General features: G+C 46.2%; 1 protein-coding gene across 6 annotated transcripts in view; it reads right to left on the bottom strand.

The window, feature by feature from the left end:
* LOC144892637 (folylpolyglutamate synthase, mitochondrial-like) overlaps positions 1-19089 on the bottom strand; it is a 67426-nt gene that overhangs the window by 8356 nt on the left and 39981 nt on the right. For 2 of the 6 annotated variants that reach the window (XM_078780327.1, XM_078780326.1), the window contains exons 11-15: positions 12468-12642; positions 12177-12263; positions 11962-12059; positions 10598-10647; positions 4877-4952 (exon numbers count right to left, since the gene is read on the bottom strand). In XM_078780327.1, the coding sequence (XP_078636453.1) occupies positions 4877-4952; positions 10598-10647; positions 11962-12059; positions 12177-12263; positions 12468-12642 (486 nt within the window). Of the gene's footprint in view, positions 1-714; positions 1147-4817; positions 4953-10597; positions 10648-11961; positions 12060-12176; positions 12264-12467; positions 12643-19089 lie in introns of those variants that run through there. The other 4 variants (XM_078780329.1, XR_013623841.1, XM_078780328.1 and 1 more) reach the window with 4 other exon arrangements.

Genomic DNA, 19089 nt, shown 5'->3' with positions numbered 1-19089 from the left:
TACGCAAGGAGTCGTCAGAGGCTTGACTATTACCCCAAACATTGTTTATACAGAAGTTTTAAAATAATTTCAACCTCTGATACTGCGTTCATTGTATTATATTCCTACTGCTCTGCCTTGACATTGACGCTTACCAATGCGCCAGTATGGGGCTAATTCCAGTCGATTTACTAATCCGTTCATTTTTTAAAAGTCTATGGTTCTACTGCTGTTCCTTTCCATTGACACATACCACTGCGCCAGTGTGGCCAGAGTGGTGCTATGCCGATTCCTATTACGAATCCATTCATTTTTCAAAAGTATATCGTAGCATTGTCATTTAAGTAGATTGCAATAAATACGTTGTTCATATACGCACTCTTCATTCTTATCTTTCTTCCTAACTCTTACTCGGACAAGCAAATCCCCTATGCCATCCATAATGGTACACTCTATCCATACACCACATCCTCCCTTCCGTGGATGTTCCACGGGTTTCGGATAGTAACATTATAGTGGGGCAACTTAGCATAACAATTGTGCATTTTGTGAGGAAAGCACCAAATTTGGCACACTAGTAGACGATCATATTATGAAAAGATCGGGATATTGGGCCATCTCAGATTCAGAGATTTGATTTTTGGAAGATTTCGATTCGATTGGGATCGAAGAGAACGCCTTCTTCGTCTTCTGTACAGTGAAGTTGCCAGCCCTGAATTCTCTGGCTACATCTGGGTGCTTCATCGGGAGTGCAACCATGTCCCTCAGGTGAACAGGGACCCACCTGGCATAGTGTGTGTGGTCTAAGGCATGGAACCATGGGACCAGTTCCGTCAGGGCATCAAGGTACATTGTGAATGAAGCCTACCAGAGAACATACGTAGACCAGTACCAACATCTCTAGTTCCAGCACAGTTGCCCAGTACTGAAAGTTGGGAATGTCTTCTCCTCTCTGGTGACACCGGTCTTCGAACTCAGGCAGGTCTTCTGCATCATCAGCATATGTCATACAGTGGCGTTCATACGCACGGTGTTGCAGGACGTGCAATGCCGCTGCAGTGATTTGATGAGCTCTTCTTGTGCGGGTGACGTGGGCAGCTCGCAGGAAGGAGTCGGCCGTCCCTGGCGTTGCAATCTCAGCTTGCAAATCTGCAAAATCTGCAAATCCTGCAAAAAATCAAATCTCTGAATCTGAGATGGCCCAATATCCCGATCTTTTCATAATATGATAGTCTACTAGTGTGCCAAATTTGGTGCTTTCCTCACAAAATGCACAATTGTTATGCTATATTTAGCTTAGCTGCCGGACTATTATATTTCAAAAGGTTGTGGACGTCTGATGCCAAAACTTGTTGGATGAGTTGGTTGGGTGACACGAACAAGCCGACTAAATTTTGGTTATGGTCCGGATCCACATCTGGCCCATCAGTGGGATACAAAACGTAAACTGTTCAGCCTGGTGAAGATATGCTCTCTACCGAGTGCTGTTCTAGTTTAAATATTTTTGGGTGTGTATTAGTATATACTTGATCTTGAATGGGCTTTCGTACATATAGTACTGTGCAAAAGTTTGGGTTATTGTCCCCCGTCGCACCGCGGAGCGAAAGGGGGGACTATGGTTTTCCCCTCCGTCCGTGTGTGCGTCCGTGTGTGTGTGCGTGCGTTGAACCTTGAGCGGAATATCTTCAAAAAGAAATGAACTACTAACTTCTAATCTGGTGTGAGGGTGTATCTAGGCATAAGGAAGAAGGCCATTGAAAATTGGGTCGCCACGTCAAAATCCAAGATGGCCACCGCCATATATGTCTGAACCTTGTGAGCGAAATATCTTGAAAAATAAGTGAAGTACCAACTTCTAATCTGGTGTGAGGGTGTATCTCGGCATAAGGAAGAACGCTATTGAAAATTGGGTCGCCACGTCAAAATCCAAGATGGCCACCGCCATACATGTCTGAACATTGTGAGCGAAATATCTTGAAAAATAAGTGAAGTACCAACTTCTAATCTGGTGTGAGGGTGTATCTCGGCATAAGGAAGAACGCTATTGAAAATTGGGTCTCCACGTCAAAATCCAAGATGGCCGCCACCATATATGTCTGGACCTTGTGAGCGGAATATCATGAAAAATAAACGAACTATTAACTTCTAATATGGTGTGTGGGTGTGTCTCCAACCCACTCGCAAAAATTATCGACTCTTCCATGTTTCCGGCGTCTTCCACTTTGTCAACTCACATCACTTCACCGACGGGGGACCTAGGCGGAACGCTTGTTCCAATTATATTTATACTTCAGAGTAAATTCATCAAATTATCAGTGACTATCAAGTTGCCCGCGTCCGCATGGGATTCTAAACTGGGTAGGGATGAAGGTGGCAAAAATGCAAATGGCGTCTTCTGTCATCAAGCTGGCAAGCTGGGAGCAACAATTCGCATTTATTGCCGCATCCGATGCAATGTAAATGCTCTAATGACAGCGAGGTGCTCCACCTGAAGCTGTTTGGTCGATATATGTAGCTTTTTGATGCTTTAGGGTTCATAATAAAAATTTGTATTGGTGTCAAAGCCAGTGACCAATTGCAAATTAATAGTTGGACAACAGTCAAATTTGTTTATTGTCATAAATTAACACCTTTATAAATTTACGTGAAACAAACTGCTCAAATTAAATGATGAGCTACCACATGCAGTCTAAAGATTAAGGACATGGGAATGGACATTTCAACTCTTGCTTTACGTTTCCGAGCACAATCTTAGCTTTGTGAATGGAAGTGCAAACAAGGCAATTTGTGTTCTGCAGCATTTAAATATATAATTAAATTTAAATAAAACAAAAGTTTTAAACCCAGTACAGGGTGGCTAGAAAGTAACTTTACCCCACATCACCTCCTCACCCCATCCCCCCTTTTCCCTTAATAAATCATTTGTACTCCAACATACCGATTCAATGACTAATTAATCACTAAGTAATGCACAACAACACCGTTGCATACAATAATGTCGTTGCAAGTGTCATGTCAAAATTTTCCAAAAGAGCGACGAATTCATCAATATGGCTGAAAGATGTCATGGCATGGATGTTTATCCTCGCCAACATGTAATGAACCTGGGATGTGTTCAGTTACCTAGTTTCTTGGAGAGCGCTAACAAAGTATCAAGTAGCTTTTATTTATAAAGTAGCTTTTTTCGCCTCTGCAAAGTAGCTTTTATTCTCGTTCGAGTGTTTTCATAACTACCAAGGCTGATAGACGCCAGAAGAGATCGCTAAAGTAAGTTATAAATCGGGAGATCGTTAAAACTGGGAATTGTACTTCTTCGCTTTTTTTTTTTTTTTTCTTTCTTTTTTTTCCACCAGCCGAGCACAATAAAGGCTGAAGTGATTACAATGATTCTAATTTCTAACGTGAGGAAGTAACTGTCTCTGGGCATTAGGCATTGTTTAATTCACCATGCAAGCTCTGAGGGGGCGGGCGTAATCCAAGCAGTACTCGCGATATCAAATGGTCATGTGACCTGTGGTAAAGTTTAAATTTCCTCAGTTGAACAGTTTCCAATGTATACTCTTGACAAAATGTAGACAGAGGGTTTTAAGGGTCCTCTGGTCTTTTAGGTCTTCGGAATCACGATCAAATGGTCATGTAACACATGGTAAATTTCAATTTCCTCTGTTAAACGGTTTTCCATGTATGCTCTTGACAAAATTCAGACACGTACGTATGTACTTGACCGATCGCTTACCCCCTTTTTGCTTCACGCACACGTGGGAAAAGGAAGAAAGGAGGAAAAAAAGAGAGGAAGAGATGAGGAGGGGAAGAAGAGGAGAAGCAGAAATGCCAAATTTAAAGGCTTATGATTGGCTCAAATTTCTCGATTTTTAGCTCACCTGAAACTTCTTATGGGATGGTGCATCGTCCGTCCATTAGTCTGTCAGACAGTAAACACTTGCAACTTCTCTGAAACTGCTGATGGGATTGTGACCAAACTTGGCTAAAATTATATTTGGTATGTTGAAAGTTGAAACTCAAGTTTGTTCACGACATTAAAATTAATTAATTAATTAATTGGGGGCTTAAAGGGGTCGACCAGTGGTCAAAGTGGGTCCAGGTTTGAACTCCCAAAATAGGTATTTGCTTTCTTCTCTGAAACAACACAATCAATCCCGATGAAACTTGATCCCAACCTTCATCACCCGGAATGCACCGAAGTTTTTTCACTGCATTAAAAAAAAAAAAAAAAAAAAAATCGGGTCCTGAAGGGGTTTCCAGGGGGTGGGGGTTGGGTGCTTGCCCCCCTCCCCCCACCACCACACAAATAGGCATTGGCTTTCTTCTCAGAAACTACACATACAATTCCGATGAAACTTGACCACAACGTTCTGTTCGTCATCCGTGATATACCAAAGGTTGTTCGCGACATTAAAAATAAATAATTGAGGTCTAAGGAGGTCTACGGGAGTTTGAACCCCCCAAAGTAGGTATTTGCTCTCTTATCCAAAACTACACACGCAATTTCAATGAAATTTGACCACAACCTTTATCACCGTGATGTACCAATGTTTGTTCACGGAGTTGGGGAAAAATATATATATATCGGGGTCTAAAGGAAGGGGGTTGTACCCCAAAATAGGTATTTTTTGTTGATGAAAGTCTGATGATTACGTTAGTATGATTCTACACACCATCCTGTCTCCTAGCCACCATTGAAATTGTTTGGAAATACCGTGATACTGTTTAAAATACCTTTAGTCGGTGTAGTATACTGCTTTATTCTACCAGGTGAGCGGGTCAGGTGTATTGCCCCTATTTTTACATTTATCAATGTTGATCCCATCTTCAATTACAGCAAATTAATCGGCTGTGTTTGTAATCAAGACATTCACAGGTAAGTGCTGCACATCACCTGTAGGAGAGAAAGGAGACTCTGTGCATCTCTCTGGCCAGTTATGTTGAAGAGCAAAACTCGTTGTGGAGATATCCTGTGAAGGAAAATAAAGGTAGGTAATGGGAAGGGAGAGTTGAAGATCTTTAAAATAATAATTCATAAGAGGTGGACATTAAAGTCACAAGACATTCATCCTCACTAGCCGTGCATACCTGTTGCTTCACCGATGGGTTTATTCAAAAGACAGTATGTTGTACGACACAAACATGTTGCATATCTACTTGTGAAGCTCAATGAGAATGTAAAACGAAGTGAAACACACAAAAAATGTTTTTTTTATAACATGTTGTTGTTACCAAAGGTTGACGGAGGTTATGTTTTCATCCCAGCCTGTCTGTTGGTCTGTCTGTGAGCAGGATATCTCAAAACGTCATGGACAGATTTGGGACGATATTTAATAGACACATTTGAGTGTGTAACATGGAGGAATTGATTCAATTTTGGTGAAGATCTGGATCCAGATCCGGATGTGAGAATTTTTTAATTTTTCAAGTGATTCTTCACCACAGAGATGGGGCCAACACGACATCTCAAACAGTTATGGACAGATTTGGATGAAACCAAGTGGACAACTTGTGTAGGTGACAAGAACAAGCGATTCGATTTTGGTTCAGTTCCGTATGCAGAACATAAAACACAAACTGTTCAGCCTGGCAAAGGTATGCGCGCAACAGAGTGCCGTTATTGTTGGTGCTGCAGTGGTGGCTATGGTTGTTTGTGTGCTCCTTCGGTATACATATTACTATTTCTTCGAGAAATATTACTACATGTAATCTCGTGTGCTCCTTACATGTTCTTATAAAGGATTCCTGCTGAATGAATGAATGAATATGAATGATCGTTTTGAGGCCATTTTCCCTGCTAGAGCAGGGGTTAGCCTTGCGGGCCCCATGACAATCATGGTTCCCTGTTTGAGGCAATGTTTTTATGGCCGGATGCCCTTCCTGACGCCAACCCTTAGTCACCTCTTGCGATGCGCAGGGATACGGTGTACCTATTCTAAACCGAGGTACACACCGGGACACACCTGCTCTTGTAGAATAAATGTTCCCATTGGAACTGCTGCATTAAACTCGCAGTCCAGCTTCCTCTTCTTCAATCCCTGAAAGAGGGCTTTTAAAAACTGGCGTCTTTATAGTGAAGTAGACACAAATTTTGGTTCCGATTAAATTGATTATTACCTTTTCAACCATATAAATCTTTATATTAGCATTCCTATATATAGGATATATATATATATATCTATATGTTAGATTATTAAATGTACATTTTAGATTACCTATAAATTAGCATTCCAGCGGTACCATTTTTCATTATTTTACGACAGTCGGAATTACTACATTAAAGCTCACGGTCCTGCTTCTTCTTCAAACCCAGATAGATGGGCTTTTAAAAGAGGCATCCTTGAATCAAACAGACAAATTTTTATTCCAAGTAAATCAATTATTTGCTTTCAAACGGTGCATTTTTTAAATTCTACCACAGCAAGAATCCTTTAATTAAAATTAAGCGTGTGCACGAAAGGATGGACGCTTCTCATTTTAGTAAAATGGGGGCGGGGGGTTGGGGATCTACCTCATAATAAATATCTTCCGTGTTTCGGTTCCTCGTTTCGGTTTCCGGTTCCTCGGGCGAGTGAAGCGTACTTCGAGCTCTCCACGGCATCGAAGTTTAAGTGTTTTCCCATTCTTGTCTTTGTCAAATTTCCACTGGTTATTTTGCTGTGTATGTGTTATTGTGTGTTTCTGGTTGGTATTGGTTTGTAATTCGTACAAACTTGTGTGTAGTTAATCGTTTTCTGAGTCGTACCTCGTGCGCGGCCTGGTAACTTGGGCCTTCCCTCCCCCGTCGGTGTTTTGTCGGTTTGGGTTATTTCCTCCGCTGCATTGCTTGTTTCTTTTATTTTATTTTCTCCCCCTCACCTCACCTCCCTAGACAAAGAATTCTATATTGATTCTTTCTCCCCTCCCGGACACGTTTGTTCGCTCTCCTCCTCGTCTTGGCTTGTGCCCCGCCCCCTGTATCTCGTTTCTCTCCCGCCTCTGCTCCTTCCTTCTCAAATCCACGTTCTCGCTTGGAGACTTTTCCCAGATTGTTTTTCATGGTTTTCATGGTTCTGTTTGGATATTGTTGGAATATGTTTAAACTGCAGCCGTGATGCTGACGCCGCCCCCCCCCCCCCCCCCCAGAATTTCCATGTTTTAAACGTTTCCCAGTGTGTACCCTGGTCAGAATAGGTACACCGTATCCCTGCGTGTCGTAAGAGACGACTAAGAGGGCGTCAGGAAGGGCATCCGGCCATAAAAACATTGCCTCAAAAAGAAAACCATGACAATTACAACTACATATTGGCAGGGTGCAGCCCGAAGTGGAGATCGGTTTCTGAGGTTTGGGACATGGAATGTAGGGACAATGACAGGGAGATCAGGAGAAGTGGTGGAAGTATTGGTCAGAAGAAGAGTGGACATATGTTGTGTGCAAGAGACGAGATGGAAGGGAAGTGATGTGAGAATGGTGAAGGGTAGGCAGGGACAGAAATACAAGTTTGTGTGGCAAGGGTGCCCGGAGGGCGTCAATGGTGTTGGTGTCCTGTTTTCTGAGGAGTTTGGAGACAGTGTGGTGAGTGTGACTAGAGTGAGTGATAGGTTGATGATGGTGAAAATGATGATTGGAAAGCTCTTGGTGAACGTCATCTCGGGATATGCTCCGCAGGTTGGTCGAAGCAATGAAGAGAAGGACAAGTTCTGGTGTGCGATAGAGAAGCTGATGGAAAACGTGAAAGATGAAGAAGTTGTTGTGGTGGGAGGAGACCTGAATGGACATGTGGGAAGGAGTATGGATGGTTTTGAGGGAGTTCATGGGGGTTACGGATATGGTGTGAGAAATGGAGAAGGTGAAAGGATTTTGGAGTTTGCTGATGGAGCTGATTTGTTGATTTGTAATACTCAGTTCCAGAAAGAGGATAATAAGCTTGTTACATACACGTCAGGTGGGTCGACGACAACCGTTGACTACCTGATGGTGCGTAGGCGAGATAGGGGGCACCTCCGGGACACAAAGGTGATCCCGGGGGAGGAGGCTGTTTCACAGCACCACTTGGTTGTCTGCGACATAAAAATGAAAGGTGTGAGGAGAGCTCGGCGGGTGAAGTACCAACCAAGAATGAAGGTGTGGAGGTTGAAAGAGGTGACAGTAAGGGAGGCATTAAAAGAGAGGCTGAGTAGGGTAGAGGATGATGTGGTTGAGCTTGAAAGTGGTTGGATGTCAATGAAAGCTAGTCTGTTGGGAGCCGTTGATGAGGTATGTGGATGGACAAAAGGACCACCGAGGCACTCGGAAACATGGTGGTGGGATGATGAAGTTGGAAAGAGGATTGACGAGAAGAGGAAGAAGTTCAAGGAGTGGCAGAAGGCGAAGGGTACAGGAGCAGAAACAGCAGAGCATGAAAGTTATAAGGCAGCTAGGAAGGCTGCAAAGAAAGAGGTAGCAAAGGCGCAGGAGGCATGTAGGAAAATGTTCGGAGAACGCTTGGATTCGAAAGAGGGTCAGAAAGCAGTATTCAGGATTGCAAAGCACATAGCGAAAGAGAGGTGTGACGTGATGGGGGTGAGTTGCTTGAAGGATGAAGTGGCACAAATCGTTGTCGACCCAGATGGAATTAAAGGAAGATGGAAAAGATATATGGAAATGCTGTTGAATTCAGAGAATGAATGGGATGGCAACATAGAGACTAACCCAGTTTTAGGACCGGCAGAGAAGATAACTAAGGAAGTTGAGGAAGCGATAACAGCAATGAAGAGTGGAAAAGCGGGAGGGCCGACGGGAGTTGTGGGAGATATGTTGAAGGCAGCAGGAAGTTGGGGTGTGAAGAGAATGACAGAGATCTGTAATCTGGTGGTGAAAGAAGGCCGCATTCCAGTGGATTGGGAACTGAGTACCCTCGTCCCTCTATACAAGTGGAAAGGTGACCCTCTGGAGTGTGGCTCGTACCGAGCGATAAAGTTATTGGAGCATGGAATGAAGGTATTGGAAAGGGTGTTGGAGAGGAGGATAAGGAAGAAAGTGAAGATCGACGAAATGCAGTTTGGATTTATGCCAGGAAGAGGAACGACAGGTGCGCTTTTCATTGTGAGGCAGTTGCAGGAGAAGTACATGGAGAAGAGGAAGAAGAAGTTGTTTTTTGGGTTTGTTGATCTAGAGAAAGCATTCGATAGGGTTCCACGCAAAGTATTGACATGGGCATTGAGGAAGTTAGGAGTGGAGGAATGGTTGATCAGAGTAGTGATGGCAATGTACAAAAGAGCGCGCACAGCTGTAAGGACGAAGGACGGGAACAGTGGTGAGTTTGAGGTGAAGGTGGGAGTGCATCAGGGGTCGGTACTAAGTCCACTACTATTTGTAGCTGTGATGGAGGTGCTGGCTCAGAACGTAAAGGAGGGTTTACCGTGGGAGTTGTATGCAGATGATCTGGTGTTGATTGCGGAAAGTATGGATGGACTGAAGGAAAAGATGAACAAGTGGAAGGAATGTATGGAGACAAAAGGTCTGAAGGTGAATATCGGAAAGACGAAGGTGATGGCAAGTGGTAAAGCATGTGGTGAGGTGGAAAGAACTGGGAAGTGGCCGTGTGCTGTGTGCAGGAAGGGTGTCGGAGTGAACTCCATTCAATGTACAATGTGCGCTGAGTGGGTTCATCAAAAATGTAGTGGTCTGAGAGGGTCATTTACCAGTGTGGCAGCTACATTCAAATGTAAGGTGTGCACATAGGGAGCTGCAGATGGAGGAAATGTTGAGTTGGATCTTGGAGACGGCGTGAAGCTGGAAGGTGTGAAAACATTTTGCTACCTCGGAGACATGCTGAATGGAGAAGGTGGATCAGACTCGGCAACGGTTGCTCGAGTGAGATGTGCATGGAAGAAGTTTCGGGAACTAAGTGGCGTGCTGATGAGGAGGAGAGTGTCGCTGAAGCTGAAGGGAAAGGTGTATGCTGCATGTGTGAGAAGTGTTATGATTTATGGGAGCGAGACATGGGTAATGAACGTAGAGCAACAACGAAGGCTGGAAATTGTGGAAATGCGAATGGTTCGATGGATGTGCGGAGTATCGTTGAGAGAGAGGAAGACAAATGATGAATTGTGAAAGATGATGGGAATATTGCCTGTGATTGATGCTGTGAAGAGGAACAGGCTGAGATGGTTTGGTCATGTGTTGAGGAAGGATGAAAGTGACTGGTTGAGAAGAGTGATGGAAATTGATGTAGAAGGAAGTAAAGGACGGGGAAGACCGAGAAAGACTTGGCTAAAGATGGTGGAAGAAGAAATGCGGGCAAGGGGGTTAACAAGGAGAGATGCAGAAAATAGGGCAAAATGGAGAAGATTGTCATGGGGACCGCAAGGCTAACCCCCACTCTAGCAGGGAAAATGGCCTTAAAATGCATGTTGTTGTTGTTGTTCCAATGGCAAAAATCACATCCATAAACAATATCCATGCATTTTGAGATGCTTTCTAGTTTTACTTTAAAATGTCCTACGCACCTATAATCACAGCGAGGCCTTCCACAACTGTGATATGGGTGTCAAGTAACGATGCAACACTCTTATTCTAACAAACTTCAGGCATTGCTCTGAAGATGGACTCTATGACCAGCTCATTCATCACCCAAATCCAGAGATTGCTCACCCCTGACAGGGAAGTTGTTGTTGCTCCACATCAAACCAGGACAGGCATGCCTAATGGAGAGAAATAATAGAGGACAAAGAGTCAACCTGTTGGTTGTCTCTGCCTAATCATTTGTTGCATAATGATATGTCCTCAGGTTTAAATATCATTTGACCATGTTGGCATATCCAATGTCCATTATCTAATCACATTGTTACGGTTTCATCACTTCTGTTGTTGTGGTCTTCACCCACTTGACATATTTCTGATATCATGTACTATTATTATCTTCAAAAGGTTTATTGTTCATGAACAGTTATCAAAAGTTAAAAAGGTTAACTGTAAATGATACAGGAAACCGAACCGGAAGACGACGAGAGGGAAGACTAAGAGGCATGGCGAGCAAAGTGGGACAAGACGTGTGACGTCGAGCTCCGTAGCGAGCGTTGTCTAACGAAGGTCGCGAGGGAATTTTGAGTTCATTGAAAGGACATCCTGCGATAGGTATTATCGCTGGGATTGAGAAATCTGCGTAGTCAGGTTTAAGCCGAGATTCCGACGAATCCTTGCCTGGTCACATCGACTCAAGTAAGAGCCGTCGGCCATTTTGAACCTCGTGCTTCGTTCACCGACAAAGGTTTTGCTACGCGTCAGCTCTTCTCAACATCCTATCGTCTGTCGGGGATGTGTGTGCGCGACCGTGTCATCTCCAATTACGTTGCGGTTTGCTGATTGAGCTGTGAACGTGCTCCTCTGGAGGGCGCCTTTATACAGTTTCGGCTGTGTGACTGCCATTGCCATCTATACGGGATTCGGGTCTCGACTGGACAGCGGGATTCGGGTTTTGACTGGACATCGGTCTAGCGATCGCTGGAGCGAATCAACTTCGCCTTGGAGAAGGTTAGAGAGATATTGAGGAGTGTCTTTTTTCACTCACGTGGAGCGCAGTGAGTTATCGGACTTTAGTTGATGGTACCATCCTAAGATATATAGAGTGCACTCTGGATTGCTATTGGTTGTACCGTTATTCTTGTGTATGATTTTTAATACAACATTTGTTCATTTAAAATCATTGGTGTGGTTTCACTATTAATTTCTAACACAGAATAACATATTTTTCTGCCGTGGCTCCTCTCGGGATTCGGAGGCACACCGTAACCAGGGGGTCGGGGAGGAACACGTAACAACATCCTTGTTATTCATGTTTAAAAAAAACAACAAAAAAAACACCAAAAAACACGTGGTGCGGTCATCATCCATCATCCATCATACACACACACACACACACACACACACACACACACACACACACACACACACACACACACACACACACACACACACGATGTGAATATAGAGGGCCACGCATGATAGGAATTGGTTACCTGCAAGCTTTCTTTCGTATGTGCACCATCAAGGTAGAAAGTGAGATGACCACAGGGTACAACTTGTGCTCTACCCAACCAACGAGTGCACGCCAACCCTGTATGCACATTGAACATAACCAGTCCTGAAAAGGACATCCAAGCCATGGAGGCCTGCAGTACTGCATTTAAACCTTATTCATTGGAATTCATTTCTGCAAAGCACAACAACTAACCTTTGTGCATGGCAGGAGTGAGGCAGAATGGACGTGCAGAAGTGAGATCGTTTGAGGACGATTGTGAAAATGAGGAAGTTGTTACAGCTGCAAAAATGAAGGTAATGGTAAGCAACAAGTTTCACACTTGCATACATCTTCCTGTTTATTCTATCTTACTTTTTGTGATGTACTTCCACTGATCCCACCTCTTACCTTTTCAGCCATTAATCCTTTCTTTACTCAATTCCAACTCACTTCGTCCTCAATTTCGTACTCATTTGTAGCCCCGTGCACCCCCAAAGAACTCACCGTGACCACGATCATGCAACCACAAGTTGACAAGGCACAGGGCGAGCGCTGCATTATCTCGCTGGTGCTCTCCTTTGAGTGACAATGTGATACCGTCTCCTATTTCATTCACTTCCTTGTCCATCGACCGGTTCACCGTGAAGTCCGAGAGGTTTGGACAAAGGAACAGCGGACACTGATATCGTGCAAATGAGAAGAAAGAAGAAGCAGGAAATAAACCGGTTTTCAGCCAGAACTGCCAATAAAAATCCATATGCAAGATTTTTTGGAACAAAATGTTAGCGATAACCCAGCCAATGGTGAACACGAATGTTAGTGCACTCATTAACATTATAAACAGATGATCAAGAAACTGAAACAAAGATGAAGACTCAGTGTGTGCATCATCTACCTTGGTTCTTTGCCTACCAGAGTTTTGACTGGAAAGCCTCATAAAAACAAAACGTTTTATAAAATCATTAAACAAAATGGCATACCACATCATAAACAAGTTCCACAAACTTAACGAAAAGTACAAACGCACACAAGACAACACGCACGACTCAACACAATATTTGTCGTCATGTGGTCAATTGCCATGTGTCTTTGTACTCCGTTAGACCAATCACCACAGAGTTATGAATAAGTCAAATGACCGAATGAAGGATTACTATATTCTTTGTCTGATCAGGTGATCTCGATAATCACACTCAGGTCAAATACTATCACAGACCAAAGAAACTCGCTCACAGCATCCTGCTACTGAAAATGCAAATACATCAAGTTGGCTATACAGGTGTTACGGTTCTCCGCCGCCCTTCTTCCCCTTACCAAGGGGGGATTAATCCCCTTGTTCTTTCTGGGCTTGACGGAACCGAGTTGAAACGTCCCTTCCGGGCAAACGCAAAGTAGGGTTTCGGGACCAACTCTCGCTCATACCTAATTCCCTGCGCCGCCACGGAAGCGAGGAAGCAAGCCTCGCACGAGCCACGTGTGGTTTAGGTACGACGAGTCTACCTACCTGCGCACCTCCACCACTAAAGTCGCCACCCGAGCTTACCTGCTCCTGCGACTACCTAAACTGGGGAAGGCCCCTCCTGGCTCTTTACCCCTCTGATGCCCTCCTTGGCATTGGGCTACCAGGGTCCTTCCCTTGGATCCTCGGGCCCCACTGAACAACTCACGACTACTCTGACTGGCTCCCAGAGCCTACCTGTGGCCTCACCTGGCCGACAAACTACCAGTGGCGGAGTGCACCAATAACCATACGCACCAATTAAGCCACACGCCCACCCCATGTCACTGCCTCATGCACCCACCAAAGCACTACGTGCCACTACCTGCACCACAGGTGTCAATATCCAAACAATTTACCTGAGCCCTCTACCTGGGTTTACACTTACCCCCCCCCCCCCCCCCCCGGGCTTTCGCGAATGGGTCCATTTTCCCCCATTCACTCCTTCGCACCATGCATTCCACACCTTTTATTCCACACCAAGCATTCCACATCTTTTACTTTCACACACCATTTATGTCACACACCACTTTTCTCACACACCGATTGTGCTCACACACCTTTTCCCATACACCTTTTCCATTTGTCTCACTCAACACAATTCCTCACACACACAGCATCATCTATCTAACTGCTTTTCCCCTAAGACTCGTGCTTCCCCGTCATCCCATTAAACTAAGCACACCCTTCGTCGTTATCATCCATCTAATCTCTCTACGTCCCCACTACCGCACAAATGTCACTACTTAAATCTCATGTCCTCCACTGTCATCTAATTCCCTAACAATTATCCTAGCCCTCCCTCGGCTAGCTTCGGTGCCCCATGGAGGTAACCATCACTGGTCCCTACATGTGCCTATACTGCCATCCCCCTAATCTAATGCTCATGGGCCCGGTTCGTGTGAGGAATGGTCAAACTACCATTCCCCCACGTAGGGTACACTATTGCCATTCGTCCACTGCACTTAAGCCTCTTCGTGTGGAAATACATCGTCATGGCTCGACCTCGAGAGGCCGAGCGATCCGTTCGGGTGGTTGGTCTACTGTAGGTTGGGTCCGTCCGGCATTTTCGAGCCAGAGGAGGAGGCATGGATGAGCCGAGGTTCAGGGCCCCATCCCTGCGTGGGGCCTCCCGGTCCCACGCATGATGGCCCAACCGCCCACGGTCGGAGCATCGCACCCGCCAGGGGGTGCAGCTACCGAACTCCCCTACCTCCCCTTGAACCTTGCTGTTCGCCTTTACCGCCACGGCGCGGCACCAACAATACAGGGCGGGGGCCGGCACGAATCGTGCACGTCAGTCCTTGTGAGACCGCCGCGGCATCGATCCCCACCGGTCCCTGCCGCACACAACTCACCGAGGGCTCACGTCGGCTATCCGTCGCATTGAACGCTACCCCGGTCTGTGTCGATGCTTGAGCCGCGTTCTCACACCTCGCGACCCACTCCACACTCGCACACCTAGGCGTCCCCGCGCCTTCCATACACTCCCTACATTCTGTTACAGCACACTCTTTCCGCACACGGTCCGGTGTGCATTCTTTCTCGCACTCTGTTATAGCACACTCTGGTGCACACCATCCAGGCGCACTCACGCCCCTCATACACTTCATTACACACTTTTCCTCCACACACTCCTTTACCACACACTTTTCTGTTACACACTCCATAACACAATCGGCTATCGCACACCCTCGCACACACTCTTCCATTACGTACTCCGTAACGTCCACCGGTGTGCACTGCTGGTACACACCCAATCCTCACACACTTTTTCTCCACGCACTCGGGTGTGCACTCTTTCGCACACTCTAACACACTTCTCCGACACACTCTTCCCGCACACATTCTGATGTGCATTCTCCCTCACTCTGTAACACACTTTTCTTGCACACACTCACGTTCCGGTGCACACTTTTCTCTCACACGCGCGCCATTCGCCCTCATACACCGCACCATGGACCTTCCACGACCGCCCGGGTTTCGTCCATGTCCCAAGCGCGCAAAAACCCTTTTCATGCCAAACATGTTCGCGCCATTATATCTCACCTTGGGGACCTTCTTCTCTGGCAGCAGCACCTGCAAACCTTTATTGGGGTTAGCAAGCCCGACATCACGGTGCAAATAGACTTTGAGTGCAGTCCATTTCCTTCTCCCGTGATTCATTTTCTATCTCTGCCGTATCTTCGGCCCCAATTGTTTCTGCAATTTCTTTTTCCCCGACCACCGCCGGCGTGCATGAAATTTCCTTTTCCAATTCGGCGGCCGTCGGTTTTTTTACACCCTGTGTCGCGATCTCTATACTCCCGGTCAACTTAGCTGTGCTTTGCCCAAGCTCGCTCTCCACGCGTTCCTCACACCGCGTTACCTCGGCGTGTCCCAATGCGACCTCGCTCGACCTGCGCCCAATGTCCTCCCCCATTTCTTTTAATATCTCCCCTCGGGTGTCTATTTTTTCATTCAGTTCTTTTATGTCCTCATTAAACTTGACCATAAATGCCATCATGTGTGTCATAAATAGTTGCATGTCTTTAGAACTCACTTGCACCATGGGTTTGGCCTTCACCGCCACGTGCGAGGCGCCGCCATTGTCTTTACCAGCTGCGGCACCCTTTTCAGCTTCCACTACCAACTGTCTCTCCTGGTCTTCCTGTGGGTCCTGGGTCATTAGTTTTTCATCTACTTCTACCCCCACCGGCATTCGACCGTCTTGGCTAGCCATGGTACGAATATAATTTGGCTTTTAAAAACTAAATTTTGGTCCACTCGTAATTTCAAGTGCGTGAAGCGCACTCCAGGTCCAATCCCACTCCCGACACCAATTGTTACGGCCAATATATACAATTGGTGTCCAAAATTTTGTCCAAGGTTCCAAATCCCCACTCCTGACTACCAATTGTTACGATTCTCCGCCGCCCTTCTTCCCCTTACCAAGGGGGGATTAATCCCCTTGTTCTTTCTGGGCTTGACAGAACCGAGACTTGAAACGTCCCTTCCGGGCAAACGCAAAGTAGGGTTTCGGGACCAACTCTCGCTCATACCTAATTCCCTGCGCCGCCACGGAAGCGAGGAAGCAAGCCTCACACGAGCCACGTGTGGTTTGGGTACGCCGAGCGGATTGAGCACCACGTGGTCCGTGCAGTTTAGTAGTGGAACCCGATTCGAGCGGTTCTATTCGTACCACGCTTAGCCAATGAGGAAACCACAGGAACGATCGAATGGAAAAAAGGAAGAACACAGGTTTAATTATTCCCACACGTATATACAATGACCGGGACGCAGAGACACAGGGCAGCACTTAGACAGTCTTATCTTATCTCCCGGACTCGGGCCCGTCACACTCACACAGGGAATTGCAGATGGATTGATGTCCCAGCCAGACGCATCGACGTGGTCGTCCAGGAACGGCCCCGTCCGGCTCTCCATGGTCCCAGTACGTCCCGCGAAGATGGCAGCAGGCGATGGAAGGAACCTCGTAGCGTGTCTCCCGGACAAAGGCAGCCGATGAGGTGGAACGGCAAATGCGGGACTCTCAGCGTGGCTGGCGATTACACAGCCGTTGTTACTCGCACGACTTAATGCACTGTATATGGATCGGCCTCCAACTCAACTGAGCGTCACTTATAATAGCGCGTATTTCGGTTCATGCGCGTCTCTTTTCACCCGCGCATCTCTCAAAGTTCTCCGACGCTCACAACTCCTTTTCAACGATTCCTCCAGGTTGGTTAGTGCGCGCGAGCACTCCCTGGGCAGCAGTTATCTTTCTCATCAGCGAGTCCTCAAGTCCTCCCGGGGGCTTTGTGCAACGGGTTATATAGGTACGCCCCCGAACCTTCTGGAACCCCCTCGAACCTTCTTACCACGCCCTGTGACGCAATGCTGCCGCCACCACCTCTGAGCCCTGATTGGCGGCTCGTGCTTACCGGAAGCGCTTCTGCCGCCCCTCATTCGGCTCCGCCCCGACCCGCCTAGGCCTGCCTCGTGCTAATTCGCCCAAAATGAACCAAAGGTAGCGCAAGGGGCATGAGGCTAGGGAGGCTGGAAAGTCGGTAGAAGTAGGACCTATTCTCCTGACTTTACTCAACGCAGAACTAACATAGGAAAAGGACTAAGCTCACAAATACGAAGAGATAACTATACTATCGTGAGGCGACATGTTGCTTGTGCGACTAACTATGAGGGGGAAATTTTAACCTTTATTATACTCACTGTACAAACTCAAAACCGCAACACAGGGTTTGTACGACCAAATTTCCAGGGGTTTTCCGGGATAAAAAGTTGTTTTCCAGGACCGTTGATACAATTGTTTTTATGTAACAAGTGACATTGGCATAAACCACAATAATAAGAATGAAACCTTTTTGTTTGCTGTTACTGTATTCCATTAAATATTTCAGTAACTAGAAACACCCGCTTTAGGAGCAGCTTTGGGGAGGGTGTGGGGATAGAGGGGTAGCTGGGGCAAATATATTATGTGCCATGGCTAAGAATCCTCCCTGCCTGCAGTTGGGGGTCAGTAAACCACTTGCACTGTGCAAGTGAAAAATTGCAAATACACCCCCCCCCCCCCAAACCCCCCCCCCCCCCCACGCCACCCCCACCTCGCAGGGTACTACCAGCACGAATGCAAAATTTGGCAGACATTGGCCCAGCCCTGTTTTTACCTCTGCTACCGAATGTGGATGGAGGTTATGAGGTTATGTTTTCACCCCTGTCTGTGAATAAGATATCTCAAAAAGTTGTGGACAGATTCAGACGAAATTTAGCAGAGAGGTTGGGTATGTGAAAAGGAGGAAATGATTAGATTTTGGTGAAGATCCGGATCCGGCTGCTATAATTGTTAAGTGATTCTTCACCATTGAGTGACAGGGCTAAAACCGATATACAGCAGGATATCTCAAAACGTTATATGTGGATTTGGACCAAACCTGGTCGAGGGGTTGGGTGTCTGATAAGACCGAATCGATTCCATTTTGGTTAAGGTATTGTCGTGTTCCTAGAGATTAAAATCCTCCAAGGAAACAGATAGCCTAACGAGCTGACACTCTGAGGCATTCAATCAAAAATGACGGTCTTTTTTACACGCGAGGGAAAGGAGAATGATGAACTTACCTTCACAGGTCCCACCGGACGTCTTCGAACCTGAGATAGTCAAGTCAAACCGACACGGATTCAAAATGAACAAAAATACCGGCAATAAAGAATGCACAATAAAAATAAGATTCCTAAATGGGACGTCCCCACACAGACCTGTATACAGACAAAGGGAAAAATAAAGGTGAAAATAAAGCGTGCAATTGTGACTTAGCTCTGGTCCCCCTGATCGTCCGGAAACATCACAGGCCCTCCATCCTCACGTGGCAAAACCCCCTGCCGCGCAGCCCGCGAGCAGGAACCGGGCCTCCGTGCGCAGTCCGCTCACTCCTGGCTCCATGCACGAAGCGAAGCGAGCAGGCCGCGCCCGCTTGGTCACTCCAGCCACGCTCGTCCTCATGATTGTCGGGACCTCCAATGTCCCCAGCGCAAGAGCGCAATAAAATGTTCATGTGGTCGTCAAGACAGCCCTCACACAAGAGCACAACCGCGACTGCACAGCACCAATGTTCCAACACAAGCAATAGTCGACCT

The sequence above is a fragment of the Myxine glutinosa genome, chromosome 6 (genome assembly GCF_964187855.1).
Source record: "Myxine glutinosa chromosome 6, kmMyxGlut1.1, whole genome shotgun sequence".
In the NCBI taxonomy this organism is placed as follows: domain Eukaryota; kingdom Metazoa; phylum Chordata; class Myxini; order Myxiniformes; family Myxinidae; genus Myxine; species Myxine glutinosa.
This window is presented reverse-complemented; position numbering and strand designations above follow the sequence as displayed.